General features: G+C 41.1%; 1 protein-coding gene and 1 long non-coding RNA gene across 2 annotated transcripts in view; one reads left to right on the plus strand and one right to left on the minus strand.

Annotated features, from left to right (window-relative positions):
* Positions 1-223: 223 nt before the first annotated feature.
* Positions 224-2255, plus strand: LOC308588357. The gene is made up of 2 exons (XR_014008632.1): positions 224-1494; positions 2062-2255. It is a non-coding gene; the product is annotated as an uncharacterized lncRNA (long non-coding RNA).
* Positions 2256-2530: 275 nt separating this feature from the next.
* LOC308588048 (deoxynucleoside triphosphate triphosphohydrolase SAMHD1-like) overlaps positions 2531-25137 on the minus strand; it is a 29142-nt gene continuing 6535 nt past the window's right edge. The window contains exons 2-16 of the mRNA XM_081196241.1: positions 20853-20919; positions 19080-19149; positions 18533-18693; positions 16426-16541; positions 15493-15563; positions 14099-14254; positions 12750-12850; positions 11273-11381; positions 9453-9544; positions 8812-8927; positions 5967-6106; positions 4881-4976; positions 4413-4517; positions 3995-4126; positions 2531-3332 (exon numbers count right to left, since the gene is read on the minus strand). Of these exons, the coding sequence (XP_081052367.1) occupies positions 3207-3332; positions 3995-4126; positions 4413-4517; positions 4881-4976; positions 5967-6106; positions 8812-8927; positions 9453-9544; positions 11273-11381; positions 12750-12850; positions 14099-14254; positions 15493-15563; positions 16426-16541; positions 18533-18693; positions 19080-19149; positions 20853-20919 (1658 nt within the window). The 3' untranslated portion in view covers positions 2531-3206. The remainder of the gene's footprint in view (positions 3333-3994; positions 4127-4412; positions 4518-4880; positions 4977-5966; positions 6107-8811; positions 8928-9452; positions 9545-11272; positions 11382-12749; positions 12851-14098; positions 14255-15492; positions 15564-16425; positions 16542-18532; positions 18694-19079; positions 19150-20852; positions 20920-25137) is intronic.

Below are 25137 nucleotides of genomic sequence, written 5' to 3' on the forward strand. Positions count from 1 at the left end.
GTGCACTGCTACAGTTGCAAATAGCCTTAAGGGGCCTGACATGCAAGACTTTTCAGATTTACACAAAGGCATCCATTTCCAACATACTACGTTAACATTTTGTGGGGCAAAGAATTTTTTAAAGAAAAAATTATAGCCCCAAAGGAGGGGGGTTGAAAAAATAAAATAAAAATAAAGATACATACATACACACACACACACACACACACACACACACACACACACACACACACAAATGTACAAAGCAAACACGTACATAAATAAATAAACCAAATGTCTGAAGCAGCACAGGAAAACAGCCATTAAGCCATTTTGGCTCCCCAACTGAGCAAATGTTTTCTCTGCAAAGGAAAATGGAAAAGCCTACCCATTGTCTTTTCCTTCACAAATCCTGTCTTAAGGGTATATCTGTGTATGAATAAGGTGAGCCTGTGACCTGGCTCAGGAACTAAGTACGCACTCAGATTTCTGGTAAACATACTCAGATTTCTGTTGTAGACAACCCCTTTCTGTGATGTAGGTATGATGTGCCTGGGGGGGGGGTGTTGAGCTACACCCCTTCTGTGATGTATGTATGATGTTTCTGGGGGTGGTCTTGGACTCCAGGGCAGGCAATTTAAAATGTCTATATAAGGGCGGGCACACCTGGGTTCTGGGTCCTCCTCCTCCTGCATGTTAAGGGGGCACCCTGTTGCAACAATTCAATAAAGATCAGGGGTTTTATTACTCAGCTGATATGCACAGGAAAAAAGATTAGTATACAGGCACACAAAATATATAATTATAATTCTAACCAGTCTGACAATTGAATATAGCTTTGGAGAAAATAGCTCTATGTACGTTACCTTAACCCATTTTTATGAAGCAATTTAATGTCAAAACGAAAGCTCAGGATGCAAGCAGCTCCCTTTTAATCCCATTTTACGGAGCTCAAACAATTGAGCCACTGAGTTTGAGGTCTCTTCTTGCATAGTCTAGTCTAGATGTTTTTGGGACTCCCAATTCACATCAGCACCAGACATGGCAAACAGTCAGGGATTATAGCAGTTGCAGTTCACTGATATCTGGAAGGTCACAGGTTAGCTACCCGTACTCTGACTGCAGCACTAGAAATGTTGGATATTTCTGAACAGCTCTCTGCTCGTGTGAAAGTGTGTTGGGTGAAAGTGTGTTCTGGTGAAACAATTCTAGATTCAGGTGCCATGTGCTGGGAGTAAATTCAACCGAGCACCTGACAATGCCCTAAATGTTTAATTTTTCAGCCCTAAGTTTTAAGAGAATTCCATGACACAGCTTCATTTTAAACACTGGCATGGATCCAAGATTCCTTTGAGCAGAACTATCCTGCTGGTGAAGGGAGTGGGATTCAACTCCCCGCTGCAATGGCCCTGTAAATCTGCTCAGTACAGAAAGAGACACTGGGGGGTTGATGGTGAAAGTGGCTTTCCAGCTTCCTACAGTAGGTACCTTTGCTGTAGTCCCTTCTGTGATGAGGTAAAGGGAAGTCCTCTTTCTGCACATAACTGTTGCATTATGGGGAAGCATTGCTTCTTTTCTCTTGCATTCTGGGAAGTCTTGCTTATAAGCTTTTCTCTGCTTCTGCACACACTGTACAACCTGTTCTAAATACCAAAACATTCCCTCATTGCTAAGTTCATGAAAAACACTATGACCTGTACTTAATACACAGCTGACCACATCTACGGAATTCAATTATTATATTCTTTCATGTTATGATCAATCATTAGTAATTGTTTTAGTCATGCTATATCAATCTTTAGTTATAATTTAATTAGGAGGTTTCATGCCTGTCTAGTTCCACCTTCATTTCCCAGCCTTTAATCTATCGGTGATTAATGTTCACATGTAATTCCCGCCTTGTATTTATGTTAACCAATCAGCAACAAGCTGCTTTGTGTTTGTAGCAACCAATCAGCCACAAGCATACCTGTGGCAATGCTTGTAATATTCAATAAAAGAGAGTTCCCGGGGCTCGCCCCGGCAGACGCCTCTCTCATGACACCTGCTACTCGTCTGTCATGGTTTCATTCCAACAATGAGGAGCCATTCTGTTTGCAGAAGGACATCTCTCTATCCCAATCCATAGTTCTTAAATGGTGTATACATTTCTTCTGAGCCTTAGGTTCGTTAAGTGAAGTTTCAGAAACTCTGTTCTCACATTTAACAGCACACTTCTCTCACACAAACCCATTTTCTGTCAGCATAAAGTGCCACATCACAAAACTGTGTTTCTCCCCCCAAAAAATTTTAAGGAACAATATATACTATTCCATACAAAGACAACAAATCTGTGAAAATATGAGAGATTAAAAATACATTCAAGTCGGTCTGAAACATAACAGGCAAAACTCCCTAGTCTGAAATTTGCTTCTGATTCTTAACAGCTATTTGCCTCTCTATACAAACCAGCTCATTTCCTCTCTACCTAGTGCTTAATGGCTAGGATACATTCAATAATTGGTTGTTTTGGTACTGTGAGTATTTTGTTGGATTATATAAAAGGTAAGCATTGAAGTTAAAAAAGCAACTTTATAAAATAGTATATCCTTGATTGTACCAAGGCATGTTTAGCTCTAAATGAACATATACTGACTCTATCATGATTTGAGGGGATGGCAGCTAAAAAGAACAGTAGGATAAGCACTTTTATCATAAACAGGAGATAGGCAAATAGCATAGGCTTGTCCCTTCTTTTATGTTTTTTCCCAAAAGCTTTTGAATTTTAACCAACTAAGTTGTACTCAGAGCAAACTAACTGAAATTAATGGAGCTATATTAGCCATGTCCATTAATTTCAGCGGTTCTACTCTTAGTAGGACTTACATTGGATACAACCTATTGTATTTTAAATACTTTGTTGGAAGCTGCCCAGAGTGGCTGGGGAAACCCAGCCAGATGGGCGGGGTATGAATAATAATAATATTTTTTATTTTATTATTATTATTATTATTACCTGTTTTTATAAGTAGACCTTTCTTCACCGGCACACATTTAGATTAACAAAATAAGAACATTGCCGGTCATCAAAATGTCCATGTGAAATTTACAACAAATGGAATTTTAACTCATTTGAGTTAAGACTGACATTTTCCACTACTGCTTTTCTTTCTACGTTTACATTTTTTTATAACACAACCTTCTTATAGAAACCATAATCAATCAACAGATGGGGTTGAGGTCCATATTCAAGTTTCCTTTTGAGGTCCATATTCAAGTTTCCTTTTGGTTTTTGAATCATGCTTTTCGTCATCTCTGACTACATTCCAGTCTGCTTTCGTTGGTGTAAGTTCAGGGGCAACAATATCACCATCCTATTAAAGCATCAAAATGAAGAAAAGTTCAGTTGTGCACTGGAAATTAACAGTCAATACATTCTGTCATCTTCTTGGCAAGTGGAGCAAGACACTCACTGGAGCCTTTTTACACATCATATTACAAGAAAAACATTCTTGCGGTGCCCTTTCCCACAGTCAGGAAAAGGTAATGGGTGATTCATGCTGTACCCCATTTATTTGTGGTAGTCCCCTCTCAACAAATTTTATGTACTCATCATTTGCAAGGAAATTAATAAACATAACAGATACAAAACTTCTAGTTAGTGGTAGTATTACAGTTGTTTTAGAATGTAAACCATAAACGCTAGATTGTCCTCCAACGAGATTTCTGAGATTTTTAGAATTCTCAAGTCCCTTGTGTTCATAATGTGCAGACGTAATAATGGGTTGGTGATAGAGGAGACTATGGAAGAATGAACGGGATGAACAAAAGGAATACAGAGAATGAGGTAGATCTGAATCTCATAGCTCAGTTGGTTAGAGTGTGGTGCTGAGAACGCCAAAGTTGCAGGTTCAATCCACGAATGGAATACCTGCATATTACAGCATTGGACAGATGATACTCAGGGTCCCTTACAACTCTACAATTCAATGATTCTACATTGAGATGCACCTTCTCAATGTTAAACTTTTCTTACCTGTGGTTTAGTGAAATTGTTGTCTATACACCACTGAACGAAATATTTTCTAGCACCACAGATTTCATCTGCTGTCTTACAATAAACCCTGATTTGCTGCTCTTCAAATTTTCCTGGTAGGAGCTGTGAAACCTTAAGACAGAAGGAAAAAGAAGTCACATACACTTAATTTTATCACCTTGTCAGAAAAAGTTCAACAAATTTCTCAGCAGCACCATTCAGTTACAAGAATGTTTGCACAGGGGAATTTCACCTTAAAACCACTTGCATTCAGTGGGCACTTACATAGCAGGTGATATTAGAACTCGGTTGCTACTATTGCCATGCAATTCTGTAGTCATTTTCACATGTATTCAGATACTCTTTAAAAAGCTATTGTAATAAAACAGGAAGAAACTCCCCTCCCCACCTTACTTACCTGTTCTTTAGAAATTTTGAATGCCTTCTCGCGGTTATACTTTGAGTAGAAACCCACGTTATTGACAGGGTTCTTCTTTTTCATTCCATAATCCATCTTGATAACCTTCACAGAGGCAAGTCAAAAATAAAAATGTACTAAAGTACATTGTAGGCACATATAGAAGAAGAAGAGTTTGGATTTGATATCCCGCCTTTCACTCCCTTTCAGGAGTCTCAAAGCGGCTAACAATCTCCTTTCCCTTCCTCCCCCACAACAAACACTCTGTGAGGTGAGTGGGGCTGAGAGACTTCAAAGAAGTGTGACTGGCCCAAGGTCACCCAGCAGCTGCATGTGGAGGAGCGGAGACGCGAACCCGGTTACCCAGATTACGTGACTACCGCTCTTAACCACTACACCACACTGGCTCTAGACATATATTAAGAAATAAAAACATTTAAAATGACCATTTAAAGAGATTATTCTTACTTCAACAATAAAGTCTTCAGGCTTTAATCCAGTCTTGTTAGATAATGTGCTGGACTGGGACTTGGCAATTTCTTCAGCCATCTTACTATATCGTTCCTGCAGGGCATAAAACCTTTTACTTTTTTGTGTATTTGAATCACTGTATTTGAATCATACTCTCAGAAACTGATGAACCAGACCCATGACTAATTTTCAAAATAATTTTCTCTCTCATGCACTGTACAATGTGACAAATAAGGTATTTGATATCACCATACCATTTCCATCAGTAGTGATGACTTTTAATGCTGTCACAGCTTCTCTTCAGGCAGACTAAGGCAAAATTAGTTATCCATTAGAGAGAAAGGAAAGAAGGTTGCAACATTTTATTATTGTTGATAAATGTTCAATATTTTGCCGTGCTTTTATTATGTTGAAAGCCAAAGTAGCTGGGGCAACCCAGTCAGATGACCGGGGTACAGGTAAGAATTTATTATTACTATTGTTGTTGAGGGGAAGGAGCAGTGCGGATGCCTTCCTCACTCACTTCATGCAGGATGCCCATGTGATAGGGAAGGGCAGGCAAGAACAGCCTTTTCCCAGCCTCCAGTGGACTTTTTCAGCAGCTTGGATGTGGGAGCAGGAGAGAAATGCAACAAGGATGTTGCCCTCAGTTGCATCATGACTAGTCAGTTTGTGCTGGCAAAGAAGGTGTGGGCTTTTCCAAAGGTTCTTTTCAGTCTAGAAGGTGGTAGTTGTTGTTTCTGCATTGTGGTGTGGCTGGAGAGAGAAGTGACAGAGATGGCCTCCCCAGGCACTTCATGGACCATGCACCTGCTCAGGCAGGCTTTTGCAAGGCATTTGCGGCAAGATAGGGGAGCAGGGGAGAGATTAGTGATCTGTGAAGGAGAGAGAGAGAGAGAGAGAGAGAGAGAGAGAGAGAGAGAGAGAGGTGTTATGTGTGTGTGTGTGTGTGTGTAAAGAGAGATATAGAAGCCAGAGATAAGCAAATTGGTACTGAAAAAATCAGTACTTAACAAGTACTTAACCACACTTAACAAGCTAGCAGAGTTAACTAACCAATGTCATTTGAGAAACTGTGCCCACCTTCGGAATTTCCTTGCCCTCTGGGGGCTGAGTCTGTCCCAGGTACTTATACAGGTCACGCTGTTCTATTTTACATAAAATTTTCCGTGCTTCTTCGAGGTTGGGCTCATCAGAATGAAGAATGCTTAAGAAGATCTCATCTGCCAGTATTAAACAAATCAAGTCATTAAAGCCAGCTTTTCTTTTGCATAATTGAAACATGTGTTATGTGTCAGAATTTAAGAATTGTTTTTTATGCTATTATAATGGTAGTCAGCTAGAAATGATCTTTTACATATCTGCAAAACGAAACTCACAAGACCATATTCAATTCAACAGTCAGATTCTGTTGTGTTTCAACAGGGTTAAGATATAGTTCTGTGGGTCTCTTCTCTAACTGCTTTGGCAGTAAATGAAAGGCACCAGAAGGTAACATTTTTGAAAAATTATATCCTCAAACAAATCAAAGCCCAACAACCTCAAAGTAGCTTATGGTAAAATGTGCATAAAATGAAACCAAATCAGGAAATAACATTTTGAAAAACACATTAAAAATGTTCACTCATAAACCAAAAGAGCACAAAAGAAAGCAGCCCTAACATAGTCATAACAAGAAGAGTCTGTTTTTTGAGCTGAAGACCTTCCTAAACAACCAGGTTTTGTGCAATGTCTATACACCGCAGTAAAGAAGAGCACAGCTAGAAGCATCTGACACTAATTTACAAGTAAGGTAAAGGTAAAGGTACTCCTGACTGTTAGGTCCAGTCGCGGATGACTCTGGGGTTGCGGCGCTCATCTCGCTCTATAGGCTGAGGGAGCCAGCGTTTCTCCGCAGACAGCTTCCGGGTCATGTGGCCAGAATGACTAAGCCACTTCTGGCGAACCAGAACAGCGCATGGAAACACCGTTTACCTTCCCGCCAGAGCGGTACCTATTTATCTACTTGCACTTTGATGTTCTGTCGAACTGCTAGGTGGGCAGGAGCTTGTACTGAACAACAGGAGCTCACCCCGTCGGAAGGATTTGAACCGCCAACCTTCCGATCGGCCAGTCCTAGGCTCTGTGGTTTAGACCACAGTGCCACCCACGTCCCACTTTACAAGTAAATAACACTTTAATTACCACACAACTGGGATTAGAAAGGTGAGAAGGGTCAAAGGCAAAAGGCTGGACTTCCAAACAAGCATTTCTTAAGGCTCTGTGAAAATGCACCTCTCAACGACATCCCCCCTCCCCACTGACAATTTCCTGCTTGTTCATCTGCGTCTTGCTCCAACGTGGAGGAGATGAACAAGGAGCATCTCCACTCCCATCGTTCAGCCCAGACACTGAGGTCCGGCGCTGAGGGCCTTCTGAAGGTTCCCTCCTTGTGAGAAGTGAGGTTACAGGGAACCAGGCAGAGGGCCTTCTCGGTGGTGGCACCCACCCTGTGGAACGCCCTCCCATCAGATGTCAAGGAAATAAACAACTGTCTTGACTTTTAGAAGGCATCTGAAGGCCGCCCTGTTTAGCGAAGTTTTTAATGTTTGATCTTTTATTGTGTTTTTAGTCCTCTGTTGGATGCTGCCAAGAGGGGCTGGGGAAAGCCAGCACCCAGCCAGATGGGAGGGGTATACTTTATTGATTGATTGATTGATTTTTCATTCTTCTTCTTATTATTACAATGGTGGGAAGAAAGAGTAGTAGTAACTGCCACGGCCTGCTTGCTCATTGGGTTCCTCTAGCCAGCAAGCAGGCAGCTAGCAATAATGAGGCAGAGGAGCAGCTGCCATCATTGGAGTGAAGGGACATACTTACTGAGGTAGAGGGGTATACTGAGGGCATCTTGTCCAAGAACCACCAAAAACCTGGGCTCAGCACTAGTAACCAGAAATCTATACATCCCTCATAGCTTCCTTTCCCTTTCTCCGTTGCTTTCCGTTTTATCCTGCCTTCCTCCTCTTCCTCCTCCTCCTCCTCTGCTTATACTCAGTCACATTAGCTCCAGGATTCTCACTAGCCTGAGACAACAGGAGCATTGAACAAGAAATGTTGGTTACAGTTTTGAATCAACACCATCCAATACACACCCATCCTAACAAGATTTTACAGGAGCAATAAATCAAAAAGAGAATTTGCATAAGTGGTCATATATCAACCTATTCAAATTAAACAAAGTTGATAAGCTCTTTAATGGCTTACAGAGGGGTAAAGAGAGGCAGGGAAAAAGAGGAGGCAATTTTTATTTTTCTCTTTCACAAACCACCCCTTAATTTAAACTAGGAGAGGGGGAAGTTTGGAAAATGTGTGGCCATAGGCCTCACCCTTGATAGTTCTGCCACTTGCTTCCCTTCAGCATAAATCCCAACTCTGGAAAGTGAAAGCTCACTTCTATGTGCTGCTTTCTCTTGTGCACAAGCTCAGTCCTTGATCCCCTCCAGGGTTTTTTGGGGGGGGGAGGTGGGGGCAGGACTGTAATCCTATAAACATACATAGAGGGGGTTTTCTGGCATGCATCAGAGGCCTGTACTATCTGTAGGGACTTCCTTTAGCCATCCTTTATACTCATCTTCTACACACAGAATGTGCAATTTAGAAATAGGGAGAGAAATGCTGCAAGTTTGCAATACCTAATCCTAGTTTTCTGGAGAGATGTTAAGCAGGGGAACAAATCCGTTTCTTATACTATAAATAAATTATTACTTCTTCAAACCTAGTGACAGAAAGACTTCACTTCCTTCATATGCATACAGCAGAATATATAACTCTTTTACATAATGCAATGTACAATGTTTCATTTAAGTGCCATAACAAAATGGTACCCTGACAGAAATGCTTCCAAAATTGATGCAATTAGAATTTAGGTGTCAGTCCAATAAGCCCATACCTGTTAGCTTAGTGTAGGCTTCCATGTCTTCTCGCGCTGTAGCGATATTGTACTCTTCCCCTCCAGATCCCTTTATGCGGATATGTGGGTTAGCTTTCAAAAGGGCATCTGTAATCCTGATATGAAACATGCAACACAAATGAGGAAGAATCCATAAATTCAATATTAACTCCAGATCAAGGATTTCACAATGGCTTTGGAAATAAACTTTTCCAGATTAAGACTGGTAGCAAAGAGCAATACAAAAACACCACTGTTTTTCTAGTCATCAAAATCCACTTTGAAAAACGATTAAGGAGAAGGGCAGGGACATTCAACAGAGTTTCTCAATGAGACACTCCAGAACTAGGGCTACAACCTTTAATTGATCAATTGATTAATATTGATTTTTTTAAAAATTAATTAAATTCAAATTGGTTGAATTAAAACACATCCCTAAATAAATCAGGCAACACTTCTTTAAAAATCATTTGTAGCTGGCAAGCACCATTGTAGAAGAAGCATTCCTCCTTCAGTCATATATTATTAAAATGAATTAATATTCAAGCTCATACAAATGTAATTAATCAACTAATGTAAGATTGGCTAGGATTTATTTGGATACTGCCCTGTCTAGGGCATATCAACATACACTTACTTACATAATTTCAATGATGTTGCTTATTTTATGTTGATAGGCTCTGCGGTGCAGGCAATTCCGTGTGTGGAACATGTCATACAAATTTCCAACCTCCTAAAGTCCAAGATAAAAAGTATTTTATTCATCTTTTATATTAAAACCACAGTTCCAAGACTTGTACTTTTAATTCCTCAAATTGGTTGTTTGTTGCTGAACAACCAAGGATAAAATAAAAAAGGTTCCTGGACATAGAAATAATTAGACCCTTCTAAATAATCCATACACAAGAAATATAAAAATGTATTGCAGAACACTAGAGTAATCATTTTTGCAATTAAGATTACTTTCTGCTTATGTGGAGAGGCCTCATGGGGGCTCCTGGAAAGTGGAGCAGTGCATGAAGCACGGGATCCTTAAGATAAGATGATTCCTTGCATGCATGAGAGCAGAATGCTCATTAAGTTGGTGGATACTTTCCTTGCTTCTGTATTGAGCGTTGCCTTCTACAAGCTTGTGGGGTTACATTTCCTTTTTGTTCTGTTTAATGAAAATACAGTAATCCCTTCTCTTACGCACACATATAGCCAGACAACCCTTGGAGCTGCCTTGCAGCAAGCGGGTGAGAGACAGCATCCCCAGGATTCAGAGAGCCAGTGTGTTGAACAGGCCTTGCCCAGCAACCAAGGCCAAGACCTTAAAGGCTCATTTTGTGCTGGGCTGTTTGGGTTACCAGGTTTGAAAAGAGCTCTTAAGCTCTCTGTCTAACTTGCTGGGCAAGGCCTGTTTGACATGCCAGCTCTGGAAGATTATGCATGCTTGTGTGAGATCTCGCAGGAAGTCAGATTATCTCGTGGGAGCGCCCCAGAACCTTGCACAGCCCGTATGCTGAGTGGGCCTTGCCCAGCAAACAAAGCATATCTTAAAAGCTCATTTTGCGATGGGCAACGCTAAGCAGAGCCGGAGTGAAGCTTTTAAGCACTCTGCCTTGCTTGTGACTTGACTTGCACAGACCAGGGAGCACAGTGGAAGAGCAACCAAATGCTTGGGGATTAATGCTGGAACTAGAGAGAATAGACTGCGATGATTTGTACCTTCCTTCCATGATAACCCAAACCTTCCCTACCCACTGTCTCTAAACCTATAGTCATGATGGCTATATTAACTCCATTATCAGAAGCAGTATGCCTCTAAAAACCAGTTTCTGCATATGACAAGTAGGAGAATGTTGTTCTGCTCATGTCCTCCTTGTGGGCTTCCCACAGGCATCTGGCTGGCTATGGCAAGAATGCAAGGTTGAATTCAACGTACTTTTCAACAGTAGGGTTCTTTTTATGTTCTAATTTATGGCCCTTAAACACCAACTCCAACCCATCACCACATGGTCAACCATATGCTATAGTAAGCCTATATACTCCCTACATGTAGTGAGGCTGGTTGAGATGAAAGGTAATGGCTTGACCAATACCCCATGCTCCCCAAATTCAGTTTTTTCCTCAAACTTTCTGTTCTCAAACAGCAGAGAAAACATATATTGCACTGTCTCCTATTCACTTGGAGGTGCACTTCTCAATTTATGCAGCACTAGCAGACTGCAAGTTTATCTCCATCTGGACTCATTATACCCACAGTCATAAAGCTCACTGGGTGGCTTTGTGTAAACATTAGCTTTCAGGTTAATATACCTCTCAACACTGAGTGACAGCAAAATGAGACAGTGTTTCCCTGAGCTCCCTGAAAAGGGGGGGCATAGAAGAACGAAATAGACAAAAATTTGACAGCGAGTTTTTCAAGCTGCCAACACTATTTTAGTTGGCATTCTCCACTTTCCTTAAGAAAGCTTACCTTGTCACGGGTACAAATATGCTTCTTTCCGTCAAATTCACAGACACGAGCAAATTTAATGAAGCGTACGTGATCAAAGTTGTTCTGGATTCCAAGATGGTGACAATCCCTAAATATATTCCAGAAACAGGCAGGAGATAAGGTCATTCAATTACAAATTGAGGGGTTGCATGGACCAAGGAAAAAGGAGGGGGCATTTTAAAATTAGGGGGAGGGATCAAGAAGATGTCTCCACTGGGGGCCTCACCTTTAAATAATGTAAAAGGACTCTCAGGGGATTCTTTGAGACTCTATATCCAGCAATTTACTCAATGTATTAATAATTTAAAAATCAATTGCCAAAGGGTTCTATTTTTTTCACATTCCCAAAATACAGATATACAATCTCCAGACACACATCCATAATAGCAACTGCAATTATCTTCAGACAAATTATGGTTTAGCATGAACCTGCGGCTGCTTTGCTCCTCCCTGGCTGTTCTGCTGCACTAAGCCATAGCTTGGCTTACAACTCTCCTGGAAAAACCAAGAGCCTTAAACCAGAGAACGAAGTCACTGTTTAGTTAGAAAAATATTGCTAAATGTTATTTAAAGTGCTTAAGACAGTGAAAATCTCTAAGTGGTTTCCATAAAAACAACAAAAATGAGCCACTGAGGTCACTTGAGCCTCTAGTGACAGCAATGGATCTAGGAGCACCCCCAGACTACAGCCCTTAGAGGAAATGCAAACAGCCCATCCATAGGGTTTCAATCCAGCCCTCATTTAGCCCAGGCACTGGTTTAAAACATGCATGACTTCTCTTGGTTCATATGTTACAGAGAAACAGCTGGGTATCATCAGCATATGGTGCTACCTTGCCCCAAATCTTGTAGAGGTCACCCCCAGCAGCTGCATATAGATACTGAATTTATTTATAAAAATATTCATATGCCCTGCATCATAAAAATATATCACAGTGGCTACAACAACACAAGACCATAGAATAAAATCATAGAAAGTACATGGAGTACATGTACACGGAGAAATACCTGGGCTAGGTATCTCTCTATATGAGAGGTGGGGGACCTGGGCCCTCCAGATGTTGCTGAACCATCCCCAACCATTGGCCATCCTGGCTGAGGTTGATGGGAGCTAGAGTAAACCATCTGGAGTGCCACAGGTTCCTCATTCATAGTCTATATCCTGCTCATACTGTATATATGGCTTTCTCACTTAGAAATATTTTTTCAAGTATTTTTATTAGTTTTCAATATAACAAAATACAGGGTTAACCAAAAAGCATACGGTTTATATGGTATGACACCATACAGTATTTAAAGATAGATAAAGAGTTTTTAATGATAAGATAGATATCCCATTTAACTTGGACCGATAGGATATTCCACTAATTGGTTTGTCTATAGGTAAAATATTCCCAAGTATAGTTTATCTATAAAATAAATCTTCCAAATGCTTTAAAATGAGCAAGGTCCATACCTGGCAAAGTAATCCCATTTATCAACATCGATGCCACTTGTTTTGTTGGCCACTATCTCATAAAGAAAGCCTTTTTCTTCAGGTCGCCCACGGTAAGGCCACTGGAGAAAGGGGTAGAAATACCCAAAAGCAAATAATACATTACAATAAAGCAATCTACTCTGAGCACCAAACTGGCAAAGAAGCAGGGTTCTAAGAACTCTTTGCACATGCTGGAACAGATTAATTGATACCTGCCAATACTTTATAACAAGAGATAAAAATTGGTGGAGCTAATAATCACAGCCTAGTTTTGTGATGGAAACAACCTTGGCTAGCCAGGTAAATGACTTACACTGGAATATGGATGCAAGGAGCACAGCCCTATTGGTTCTCCTGAACTGTATTCTTATCAGTCAATTGTCTGGTTTGGGTCTAAGTAGTACTACTCCTTCCTGGACAACTGGTTTCAATCAGATTGGCAAGCACACAGAAAAGGACATTGTTGGCCACAGCAGCATGTGGGAAAATGATTGCTTGTACATGAGAGTATAACATTTAGGAAATTCAATTCCATGTGATATTAGGCAAACTCCAGCTTTACATTTTGAATCTGACCCTGGAAACCCATTTTTCCCTCAGTCACTTTTAACAGTTAATTTGAACTGGGCTGCAAAAACAGTATTACTATTTGATTTATAGTGTGCTTGCTTTTGTGGTGGCATTTAAAGATGATAAAAAAGTTTGGCTGTTTTAAACATATTTTGCATTGTTTTGGTGGCTGAAATTTTTATACTTGTACATCACTCTTTAAAAGATGTTCACAGAAAAATATTTATTGAATAAAGATTCACTTTCATCCAAATATCAGGATAAGCAAATGAAGTGCCTGCAAGGTGACCTCTTATTGTGTCACTTGCAAATATTCCCTTCATCCAAAAGGAATGGAACCATTAGATGCACCTCTGTCTTTTGCAAGCTTACTCAGCAATACTTGTATCTGCATAGACATGCACAGAATTGCATGAAGTATGAAGCAGCTCAGATCATTCTTTGATCTACCCTAACGCATAGCGATTCTCCAAAGCCTCATGCAGAAGCATTAACCAGCTCTGCTGCCGTGCATTTTTTAACTGGAAATGCTAGAACAGAGTGGAACCTTCTGAACACAAAGCATATGCTTTGCTGTTGAACTATGGCCCCTCTTCAAGATCTATAAAAAGCTCAACAACCAATGGTTCACAAAAAGTAATGAATCTCCCACATGCAACACCTGTCAATTTTCCTTCAAAAATATAATGCTATTAAGCATTATATTCTATTAAATTGCACAGTATTTACAAAGCAGTAAGACAGAGAACAAGACTTACTGAACTACTGGTTTTTTCAGTCTTAATGGGTCCTGCTATCTGCTCTTTGATAAAGTCTATATCTTTATCCGGCTTGAGACCATAATACTCCAAGACTAGTCTTAGATTATTGGAAGTAATCAAGTGTTCAAACATCTTAACAGAAGCATCTTCATGCTACAAAAAAGGAAGTTTTAATTATTATTAATCACAGCATATGCTGTCAAAACAAGCCATCATAACTGAATGCAAAAACATTAAGACAATTTGCATGTAATGCTACCCCATGGTTCAATGTCAGGTGGATGAGCCTGAAGCAAAGCATTGTGTGTGTGTGTGTGTGTGTGTGTGTGTGTGTGCTCCTGCTCCCCTCACAGGAGCTTGAACAGAGTTCATTTTCACTTCTGCAAAATCCCAGCTTAACGTCAGATTTTTTCCAGGGATCCTGGTTTTAAACAAAATATTTAAAGTGCCACAAAAAGCAAATTTAACTAGCTTGTTAAACAAGCCAGAGTTTCTTTAAATCAGGTTCCCTCATTCAAGCATAATGCTGGGTCTCCCACTGCTGCAATAGCAAACAAATACCAGCGGGGGGGAGAAGAGTTGTTTCCTAGTTTCACATTCTTGCTGCAGCTCAGCTGCTGAAATCACTAATTCCTGATAAGCAATGGAATGTTCAATAACCTGAGATGGCTGAAAATAGAAAGGTACTTAGAACAGCAAATGAAGCAGAGAAGCCACTGAAAGAAGACCCTAGAAAGGTTAATGGAACATAATCTCTGAGAAGAAAGGACTGAGAAAATTCATAGAATTGAAGGGACCCCCACGGGCCATCTATTCCAACTCCTTGCAAAGCAGGTAAACAATTGTGAGGAGAATCAGAATATGATGGCGCCCGGCACAACAATCACCGACAGATGGTCATCCAACCCGTTTAGAAACCTCCAATGAACTTCACCACTTTCTGAGTGAGTCCATTCCATGTTTAGTCAGAATCTTCTTTCTTGTAATTTGAATCAAATGGTTCAGGTCCGACCCACTAAAGCAACAGAAATCAAACTTGCTCCATGTCCCATGTGACAGCTATTCAGTTAATTAAAGATGGCTATCATACTGTCTCTCAGTCTCCACTTCTCCAGACTAAACATACCCAACTCCCTCAACCCCCAGAACTGGACACAGTGCTCCAGGTGGCATCTGACTAAGGCGGAAGAGAGTGGCAAACAGTAGGAATTTTAGTGACTATATTTCACCAATATGGTAACTTTTTTAAAAAAAAAACACAAAAAACTTCAGAAAATGTCTGGGTACTTTGACTATAAAACACTATAATTGTTAAATGTGGTTAACATATTTTTAGGCAAGGCAGCTTTCCCTTAAAAAAATAAAGCAGTAATAACTGGTTGCATACCCACCTTCCATGCAGTTCCTGGACAAACACGAGGGATGAATCTTTTATCATACATGTGTGAAAATGGGCCATGACCTGAAAGTAAGAATTATGCAATTCATTTGTGTGGCAAACGTTTGTGTGTATGCATGCGTGTGTGTGGAGAGATGCACAGACACACATCTTCAGTATATTCTGGTATTTTTTTTAACCATAATAAAACCATTTTGTAATACCAAGCCAAAGACTCAACTTTCAGTCCATTAGACCAGGCTACCCTTTGTGCTTCCCCCAGAGTTTCTAATAACCACACAAAAGATATAAAAACAAAATATAAACATGGAGTAGGTAAAATTTCTAAGAATTCTAAGCAAATTCCCACTGGAATATTATTGTTTCCTATTGGCCCTAGAAAACAGAGAGAGAGGAAGTCAACCAAACCTCTGAGGGTAATTTGTTGCAGGACCTGGGTGGCACCACTGAGAAGGCCTTCTCACCCATCACCTCAGCTGGAGATGGAACATGTTCAAAGAGCACATGGCAGTTCAAACAAGAGGACGCTGTTCTGCAAATATCCTAGGATAAAATTCAGTGCCATACTCTTCCAAACATATTTGTGCAAGATTCCAGCTAGCCAGAAAGAATGATGCCTCCTCCTTCATGCACTGTTATGGGGGTTCTCCCAACTCCTCCAGAGCCAATGCTTTTTTGTGGTGGAAAGAAAGGAGGGGCAGGTCTGTTGCACAAGAGGAAGATCTTGAGCAGGCCTTCCACGGACAGGGCTGGTTAGGTTAGTCTTGTCCTTAGTTTAGAAACTTAAAAGTTTAAACCAATACTTCACAGCAAAAATCACCTGCCCCAAATCCAGCTCCTATCTAAATATTTTAGAATGGCATAGTACTTTTATTTACCTAGCATGCATCAATCACTTCATTAATATATTTGGGAAGTGGCTTACCCAAATCATGACAAAGACCAGCGATCTGAACACACAAAATATCCCTATGGTTGATGTTCAACTCTGGTTGTCGCTTCTGCAGTGCCTCGATCAAATGGCCTGCTAGATGGCAGACCCTGTTGCAAGAAGGCAAAAGGTTCAGTTCTCCAGTTCTTTGGTTTATAAATAAAATAAAAACTTGCCCCACATTATATATTGTGAAATACCACTAAACATACTCAGCTCATGAATTGTAAACCTATAGAGCAAGGTTGGTCCAAGGACCACATTGCTGGTCAGCCACATCTCCAAGGCCCACATGCCAATGATGGATTTGACCAGTGTATGCACACAGGGTTAATCTCAATAATATCAGGACCCAAGCTAACTGCTGCAGTTGTGGTTAAGCAGCTAGCAGCAGCTGTAGTCAGACCGCAATTGCTTCAGCTATGTAGGCCAGAAGCTGCTTCCTGCTTCCTGTTTCAGAGATGCAGAAATGCAAGGTGGAGAAAACACATAGAAAGGAGGGAGGGGAGCTTAGCTAGCCATATGCCATATAAGGTAATAAGTTGTAACCTTACCAGCTGATTGGGGAGACAAATGTATGCCCCCAGGTATAAGAATGCTTGCTGGACACAGTATAGGGGCCGCCAGTCTTTGGAAGCTATTCCGCTGGCTGCCTCTGCGCAGAACTCAATAAACTCTTTTCTCCAGAGAAGTGGACTCCTGGTGCCTTTGTCTCCTCCGGGTCAGGGGGATTGCAGGCGAATGGGCTCCAGCCCTTGGGATCCTCAATTAAATAAGGCTTCAATGCCACCCACAAACACCCACATTCACTTGACATACAGGACATAGCACACATTTTCATTCTCTCACACCTGCTTATTAGTTGACTTTGGGTTTGGTGAGCCTACAGCCCCATGAAACCAAATATTGAACACACCAGCATATGAGATGAAGGGCACTTCTAACTTTTAAAGATATGGAAGTATGTTACTAGGAAATTGGAAGGGGGGTGAGAGACCTCCCCCCCCCACAGGCAGAGACATTAACAAACCATTCACTCACACATTTCCCTGCCTTTCACCTGTCAAACGAAATCCTCTAGTGTTAAGAGAAAACAGCAACAAACAGTGGTACCTTGGTTTATGAACTTAATCTGTTCTGGAAGTTCTTTCTTAAACTGAAACCGTTCTAAAACCAAGGCGTGCTTTCCCTAATGAAGCCTCTATCTATGGACTGGCTCAATGGGCTAACTTTAGAAATTCATAATAAATGAAGTGAGTCTGCAGGGCCTTCCCAAGGAGTCATGACTGGTGATATTCTGCCCCAAGGGTTTCAGACAGATAATCATCTCAATCACAATGCCTAACCACCCCATAGTGGGATGAAGCCTCAAGACAAAGGGGTGTATTTTACTTGACTCAGGGACCTGGAAACTTTAAATACTTTCCTTTGTACTGTGTTGGAGTAAGTGTGAAAGACTATATTTGAGTGACAGGGGCAGTGATGTATCCCAATATGTATTATGGGAAACTTTGAAATACTGATGTAACCCACTGATCAGGGCTTCTGGCTGCTTCATCTTTGTAGTACAGTGGTATCTCGGGTTACATACGCTTCAGGTTACAGACTCCGCTAACCCATAAATAGTGCTTCAGGTTAAGAACTTTGCTTCAGGATGAGAACAGAAATCGTGCTCAGGCAGTGCAGCAGCAGCAGGAGGCCCCATTAGCTAAAGTGGTGCTTCAGGTTAAGAACAGTTTCAGGTTAAGTACGGACCTGAGGAACAAATTAAGTACTTAACCCGAGGTACCACTGTAGTGGAAAGTCTTGTTGCAACAATAAAGATCAGGCCTACTGGCTGCTATTTTGCTTCTATGTCCTGCTTTGAAATCTCTTGCTTGTGACCCTGATCTGAACCTAAGAGATTAAAGGTTAGGCGATTGTGGTGTGCTCCAAGGACTGTTACAAGTAGCAGTGTTTTTGTTTTACGATAGGTTACTGTCGAATTCAATGAAAATGCAGTTACTCATGTTCAGAGGCACAGCCAGTCTGCAGTAACCTGAGTGGTGGCGTATACCAGTTCAAGAAAAACAGAGATCTGCAAAAAGAACATGTGCCTTACCCAAGGGAATGCTCAAAACGGTTGTGCGATGCTCCTGGGAAAACATAATAAGTGCCACCCAATTGTTTGATGTATCTTAGACGCTGAAATTGAGGTGTGTCAATGATCCGAACAAGAAGAGGATGCATTTCAATGTGACCATGAATCGGGTCATTAAATACCTGGAAGATGTAAAACAAAATGTAAAACTATTGCAGATGATATATGAAAAGCTGCAGAAGAAAATGCTTTAGCTATAACTTGCTTTCGCTATACACAAAGCTGGGACAATCACTGGATAACAAAAAGCATATATGGCTGCCCCTGTATGCCAAGATGAGCTCCAGCAGATTTAGCGGACAAGACCAATAGGACCAGCAGTCAAGAAGGTGGATTCTGCACATGATGTAGAGGGAAGTGAGGGGCAGATGGACCTCATCAACCTGGGAAGGTAGCTGATCTAGGAGAAGGAAAACCGACCCCAATCGAGAAAAAAAGCAGATAGTTCAATACCACCTTCAAAAATAGACTAACATTGCTTTCAGATTAGTGCAAATGCTTCTCTCACCTTCATTATGTCAACATGCCTTTGTCCCTGTTTGCTCAGACAATTCAGAAGCCTCAGTCTCACTCCGGTCCTGAAAGTTATCAAGTATAAGTTGACCATTCCATATTTTATTAAATAATGTAGTGGACGCTAATATTAAGTTAATTTCTACTGTTCACTGCAAGCATTTTTAAAGTTTTCAGTAAAAGATCTTCAAAAGATCTGGAACATAATACTCTTAAACTCTACCAATTCCATGAAGATTTATTCAGATGTCAAACTGTAGTGGTTTTAAAACATACTTTCTCCAAGATATAATTTGTGCTCAATATTTGCCAATGTGGTAGAAAAGAAGATGACTATACACCATTTTCATGTACAGGCTCCATCATTTGTGCATCTGTTTCTGCACACACGGTCACCAACATATATTTGCTTCATTAATTTGATGGTGGTTTTGTCTAGGAAAGCTCATCTAAACAATATGCAAAGGTAAACCTTGTTTAATGAGACTGTGCAAAAATGCAGGCTATGGCAGAGAACCTCACAGTTTCTTTACTCCTTCCCAGTCCTTTTTGCTGTTGTACCACGATGACCTAAGCAAAGATTTTGCTTAGCATGTAATCCAAACCAGGGCTCATGGTTAACCTCTCACCTAACTAACCACCAGCAAATAGTTAGGGTGTAGAGAGGCTAACCATAAGCCCTGATCTGGATTACAGTGGTGCCTCACAAGACGAATGCCTCGCAAGATGAAAAACGCGCAAGACGAAAGAGTTTTCCGTTTTTTGAGTCGTTCCGCAAGACGAATTTCCCTATGGGCTTGCTTTGCAAGACGAAACGTCTTGCAAGTTCTTGCGAGTTTGTTTCCTTTTTCTTAAAGCCGCTAAGCCGTTAATAGCTGCTAAGCCATTAATAGCCGCTAAGGCGCTAATAGCCGTGCTTCGCAAGACGAAAAAACCGCAAGACGAAGAGACTCGCGGAACGGATTAATTTCGTCTTGCGAGGCACCACTGTACATACTAAGCAAAATTTTGACTTACGACAGCATGGCAGCAAAAAGAATTTTGGAGGAGAAAGTGGCTATAAGCAGCTCTCTGGAAGCCTGTGCCATCTCACTAAACCAAGGTTTGCTTTAGCATGTTAAGAAGTGCCATAAATCTGTCTGGAAGGGGTGCATTTCTGCATCATAAACAACAAATATGTTTGATTACCAAAAACTGCACAATATTCCAGTAGGCCTCTGTGTAAAAAGGTGTTTTTCATAAATTGTGTATGAATAGAGGTGTTATGGTAATATTAAAGGTATTCTTTCAATACAGTTTTAGTGACATCCGTCAAGTGTGAGATTGCAGAAAAGTAACATCCATTGTTATGATGATTAATGTTGCAATAATTATGTAACACAATATGGCAAGTTCAAGTCCTGTTTCAGTTTCCTGATTTCATGAAAATGCTTTACACACTGGCTTGGTTTGCATGTCACATTAAATCTTCGTTACAACAGAACTGCAGATTAATGTGAACCACTGTTGAAATCGAGGCAGCTTCACTCCTCCTCTGCTGATAAAAGATCAGGGTCACTAATCTATATTTCTTTAGCAAATGTACAAAGCTCAAGGTATGCACTAAATATAGCAATGAACCATTTGGGAATTAGAAACACAAGCAGTCCAATCCTATGTATGACTATTCAGAAGTATGTCCCACTAAATTCAATGGGACTTACTCCCAGGGAAGTAAATATAGGATTGCAGCCAAATTCAAACGTCAATAGATTTAAGTTTCCCTTACCCAATTCCCATTTCTTCAAGTTCTGATTCAGTGAGGTAAAATAAAGTTGAACCAGGAAATTTTTTTCCTGAGGAATTAAGGAGACAACAGTTAGCTTGTTTTGTTACTCTTAACATTTATGTTTCTGAAATTCTTGATAATTCAAAATTCTCAGGGCAGATGACGAATGAAAATCACTAGAAAAATGAGAAACGTTGAGCAACTATGCTATTCTGAATTCTTGGACCCAGAGATGTCTTACATGAATAGAAAGACAGCTTAGAATGTAGCACCATTGAATTTTCCTGTTTTCCCTATCCAGGTGCAGCCCACTGTGCATCACACCCTGTACCAGGCAATTACTCCAATTACAAGGTGGACTTGCCTTCATGGGAAGTTTTTAAGCAGAGGTTGGATGGCCATCTGTCATGGATGCTTTAATTACCGTATTTTTTGCCCCATAGGACGCACCGCCCCATAGGACGCACCTAGTTTTTTGGGGAGGGAAATAAAGAAAAAAATATATTTCCCCCCCAGGCGCGGGGCTGGCGCGGGGGAAGCCCAAGCTTCCCCCGACCCCAGCCCCCAGAACAGGCTGCTGCCTGCAAGCCTGGCGGGACCTCCCGCCGGGCGCACGAGGCTTGCGGACATCTGCCCGAAGCATGGGACGTGCGTCCTATAGGGCGAAAAATACGGTAAGTTTCCTGCATGGCAGGGGATTGGACTAGATGGCCCTACAGCTATATCTAATATGTTATAGAATCATATCATCAGTAGAAGCTATACACTGGTACCTCCAGGTGCGGACGGGATACGTTCTGGAGCTCCAGTCGGATCGCAAGGTTTTCACTACTGTAGGTGCCTGTTCTGCGCATGGTGCGGTAGAGGGCTTCTGCGCATGCGCGCACGGCAAAACCCAGAAAAAATGCTTCCGGGTTTTCTGCGTGAATATCCCAAAGGATACGTAACCAGAGGTGTACGTAAGTAGAGGTACCACTGTATTTGGTATTACTTGTTCCTCCTTAGACAAATAGGGGGTAGTGGAAGTTCTGTAACCACCACTAGCCAGTATTCATTCATACTTTCACATGAAGAGTCGCCAGTATTTCTTTTCTGCAAGTATGCTTTGGTGCAACCTGAAATATTTTGCACTGGGCATAAGCTAACTAACCTAATTAGCCTCTTAATAACATAATAACAATAATAAACAGTTTACAGTTATACCCAAATTGAAATAACTGCCAACCCCAACTAAACATTTAACCAACATCAACCCAACAAAAAGAAAACAGAGGAACCAAAATTAGAACCCTTCAAAATATTTTAAAACAGAGACTTCCGGAGGCGGCGCGTTCGGTAATGGCTGCCTGCTCCTTGTAAGGAGAGGGAAGCTCCGCTGAAAACGGGTCGTCCGCTACGGCGAAGCGGAGACCCACTTAGGAAAACCACAGGTGGCGGAAGCCTGTGGTCTCGAGACCCGGCGGGCGCCAGAAGCAGCCCCCAAAACGTTGAAGGGACCCCGTAACGGGGCTCCGGATCGCGGAGGGGGTAGCGGCGCTGTGGGTCGTTTCGCAGTCAACGGAGCGAAGCCGCGTTGCTGTTGCCGGTCAGCGCTGACCTTTCTTCCTGAATCCTCCAAATTCGGAAAGTTACAACCCGTGAGTAATTTGGACTTTACAATTTTAAGACTTTAAAGACTTTTAAACTTGAAATTTGGCTGAAAGCGGAGTGACGATAAACAGGAAGTCCGTCTTCCGCTAACACTGAACTTGAAAGCAAAGAGCAGGAGGAGTGGAGATTAAGACAGATGCTTTAACCAATTGATCTGGCACCCATTTGAATTACTTTTTTCTGTGTGGATAAAAGATTTTAAGTGGCTGTTTTGTGACCTATATGGAGACAAGGATACCCTTCTTCTGCTGAACCAGTGGATTACAAATTAAATAAGAACCCCAGGTGCTGGAGCTGCCTGAGTAACTGAGCACCAGTCTGCAAACCTGGATACTTTGAATTTAGACTTTGAGACATTCTGAGCTCGAACTTGCTACTTTGAAACAACTGTTGTTAGCACTTTTAGAAACATTGTTTTGTTTAAAGAAACAACTCTGCCAAAACTTATCTTTGTGGAGGTTTTTGGACGTTGAATCAGTTATATTAGATATATAAATTTGAATTGGATCTGATTTCTCTCTAAAGACATTTCCAGCTCCCTCTAGAGGATTTTGGAACTACAGCAGTGACTTTTTGTTTTACTTTCCTTTCTCGGCCTCCTGCTTGACTGTTGCACCTGGGCTGCTGTTTTCTCATGGGAACAACTCAGGTGACCTTGGTTTCTTGATAACTTTGGAATGAGTGGAACAAGAAAAAGGGGAAGAACCAGACAAACAACTTTAACTTTATCTGCAGCCTCACAGCGTAGATCATCTGTGCCTGCGTTGCTTTCCACTTTGCCTCCTGAGGTAGAGGCGGCCTCCCTGTCACAGGCAGGGGAGGGAGAAACAGAGGAATTACAATTGGAAGATATGGCCTCAGGAGCAAGTGGTTCTGTTTTAGAGAAAATTTTTGAAAAATTGGAGGCCTTGGATAGAAAGGTTGACTTGTAAACAGCTAAAATTGACCAAAATACAGAAAGTTTGAATAAATTAACTGGACAAGTTGCACAAAATGTTCAATCTATTGGAGAATTGAAGGAGGCTGTAGGTGAAAATCGGAAACTGGTTGAGGATACTAGCCAAAGACTGGGAGAGCTTGAAAAAGAAGTAAGACCACTCAGCAAACAAGTTGGAGAACATCAGATCTACTTTTCTATGACAGAATTGCGGAACAGGGAGGCCAACTTGAGGATACGGTCAATACCAGAAGTGGAAGAAGACAACCTAACTGAGTTCTTGACTAAAGAATTTTCCAAGTTCTGGAATTTAGAGGAAAAAGACTTTAAAATAGTATCTGCTTTCAGGCTTGGAAGGCTTAGAAGGAAAGAGAAGCCCAGAGACTGTCTGATAATACTGAGATCTAAGGAGGAAAGGGATAAGATTTTGGGCCTACACTACGGAAAGTCACTGGACATTTTGGATAAAAGAATTGAAATCTACAAGGACATTCCTAAACAATTGTTGGACCTTAGATCTGACTATTCGGAACTAGCAAGACTGCTGAGGAGTAACTCAATTATCTTCAGGTGGGAGTTTCCCCAAGGACTATCTTTTACTTTCAGAGGGAGAAAGATTAAAATTAGAACACTGGAGGATAGAGACAAGTTTTTGGCGGCACACGGAGAAGATCTTCACAAAGGACTTGGAGTACTCCCAGGGCCCGAATCTTCGGGGGAGCCGGCACCCTCGGATCCTCAAGAACCGGAGAACAAGGTACCACCCCAGCAAGAATAACCAGACTTACTCAGGATGTCTCTGCAACTTTTGAGTTGGAACATAAATGGCTGTAACAGTCCGGAAAAAAGGAGAAAAATCTTTCATATATTAAAAAAGGAACAATTGGACATTATCTGCTTACAAGAAACACATGTGATTAGGCTCCATAGAAAAGTGTTAATAAATAAAAGACTTGGTCAGGAATTTATATCTTCGGACAAAGTAAAAAAGAGAGGTGTGGTGATCTACGCAAAAGAGAGCCTTTCACCTAAAATTCTGTTTAAAGACGAACATGGAAGAATTTTGGCAATAGAAATACAATACCAAGGAGAAAAAATTTTGATATTAGGAATTTATGCTCCAAATGAAGGGAAATCGGAATTTTATAAGAAGTTGCATGAGACTATGCTGGACTATCTGGACTACAACAACATCATTATGATGGGAGATATGAATGGGGTTGTATCAACTAACATGGATAAGTCACAGAATCAAAAGGTTACTAAAGACGGAAGACTACCAAAGACCTTTTTTGAAATGACAGACAATATGGATTGGATTGATATCTGGAGAGTGAGAAACCCTTTGGGAAGGGAAGGAACATTCTTCTCTGAAGCCCAACTGACCTGGACAAGAATCGACCAAATATGGATAACTAGAGGTCTGGCACCCAAGATTAGAAAGGTGGAAATCTGCCCAAAGACATGCTCCGACCATAATGCACTGAGAATGGACATGACATTGATCCCAACCGGTTCCTTCAGATGGAAGATGAATGATGGCTTGTTTAGAGATCAAGAGATTGTAAAGAAGGCCCAAAAAACTTTAAAGGACTATTTTGAGATTAACATGAACACTACGGTGGAAAAAAGAACTATCTGGGACGCAAGTAAGGCTGTGATGAGGGGGTTCTTGATACAACAGAATACTATAAAGAA

This window comes from Podarcis bocagei, assembly GCF_964188305.1.
Source record: "Podarcis bocagei genome assembly, chromosome: 5".
NCBI classification, from domain to species: Eukaryota; Metazoa; Chordata; class Lepidosauria; order Squamata; family Lacertidae; genus Podarcis; species Podarcis bocagei.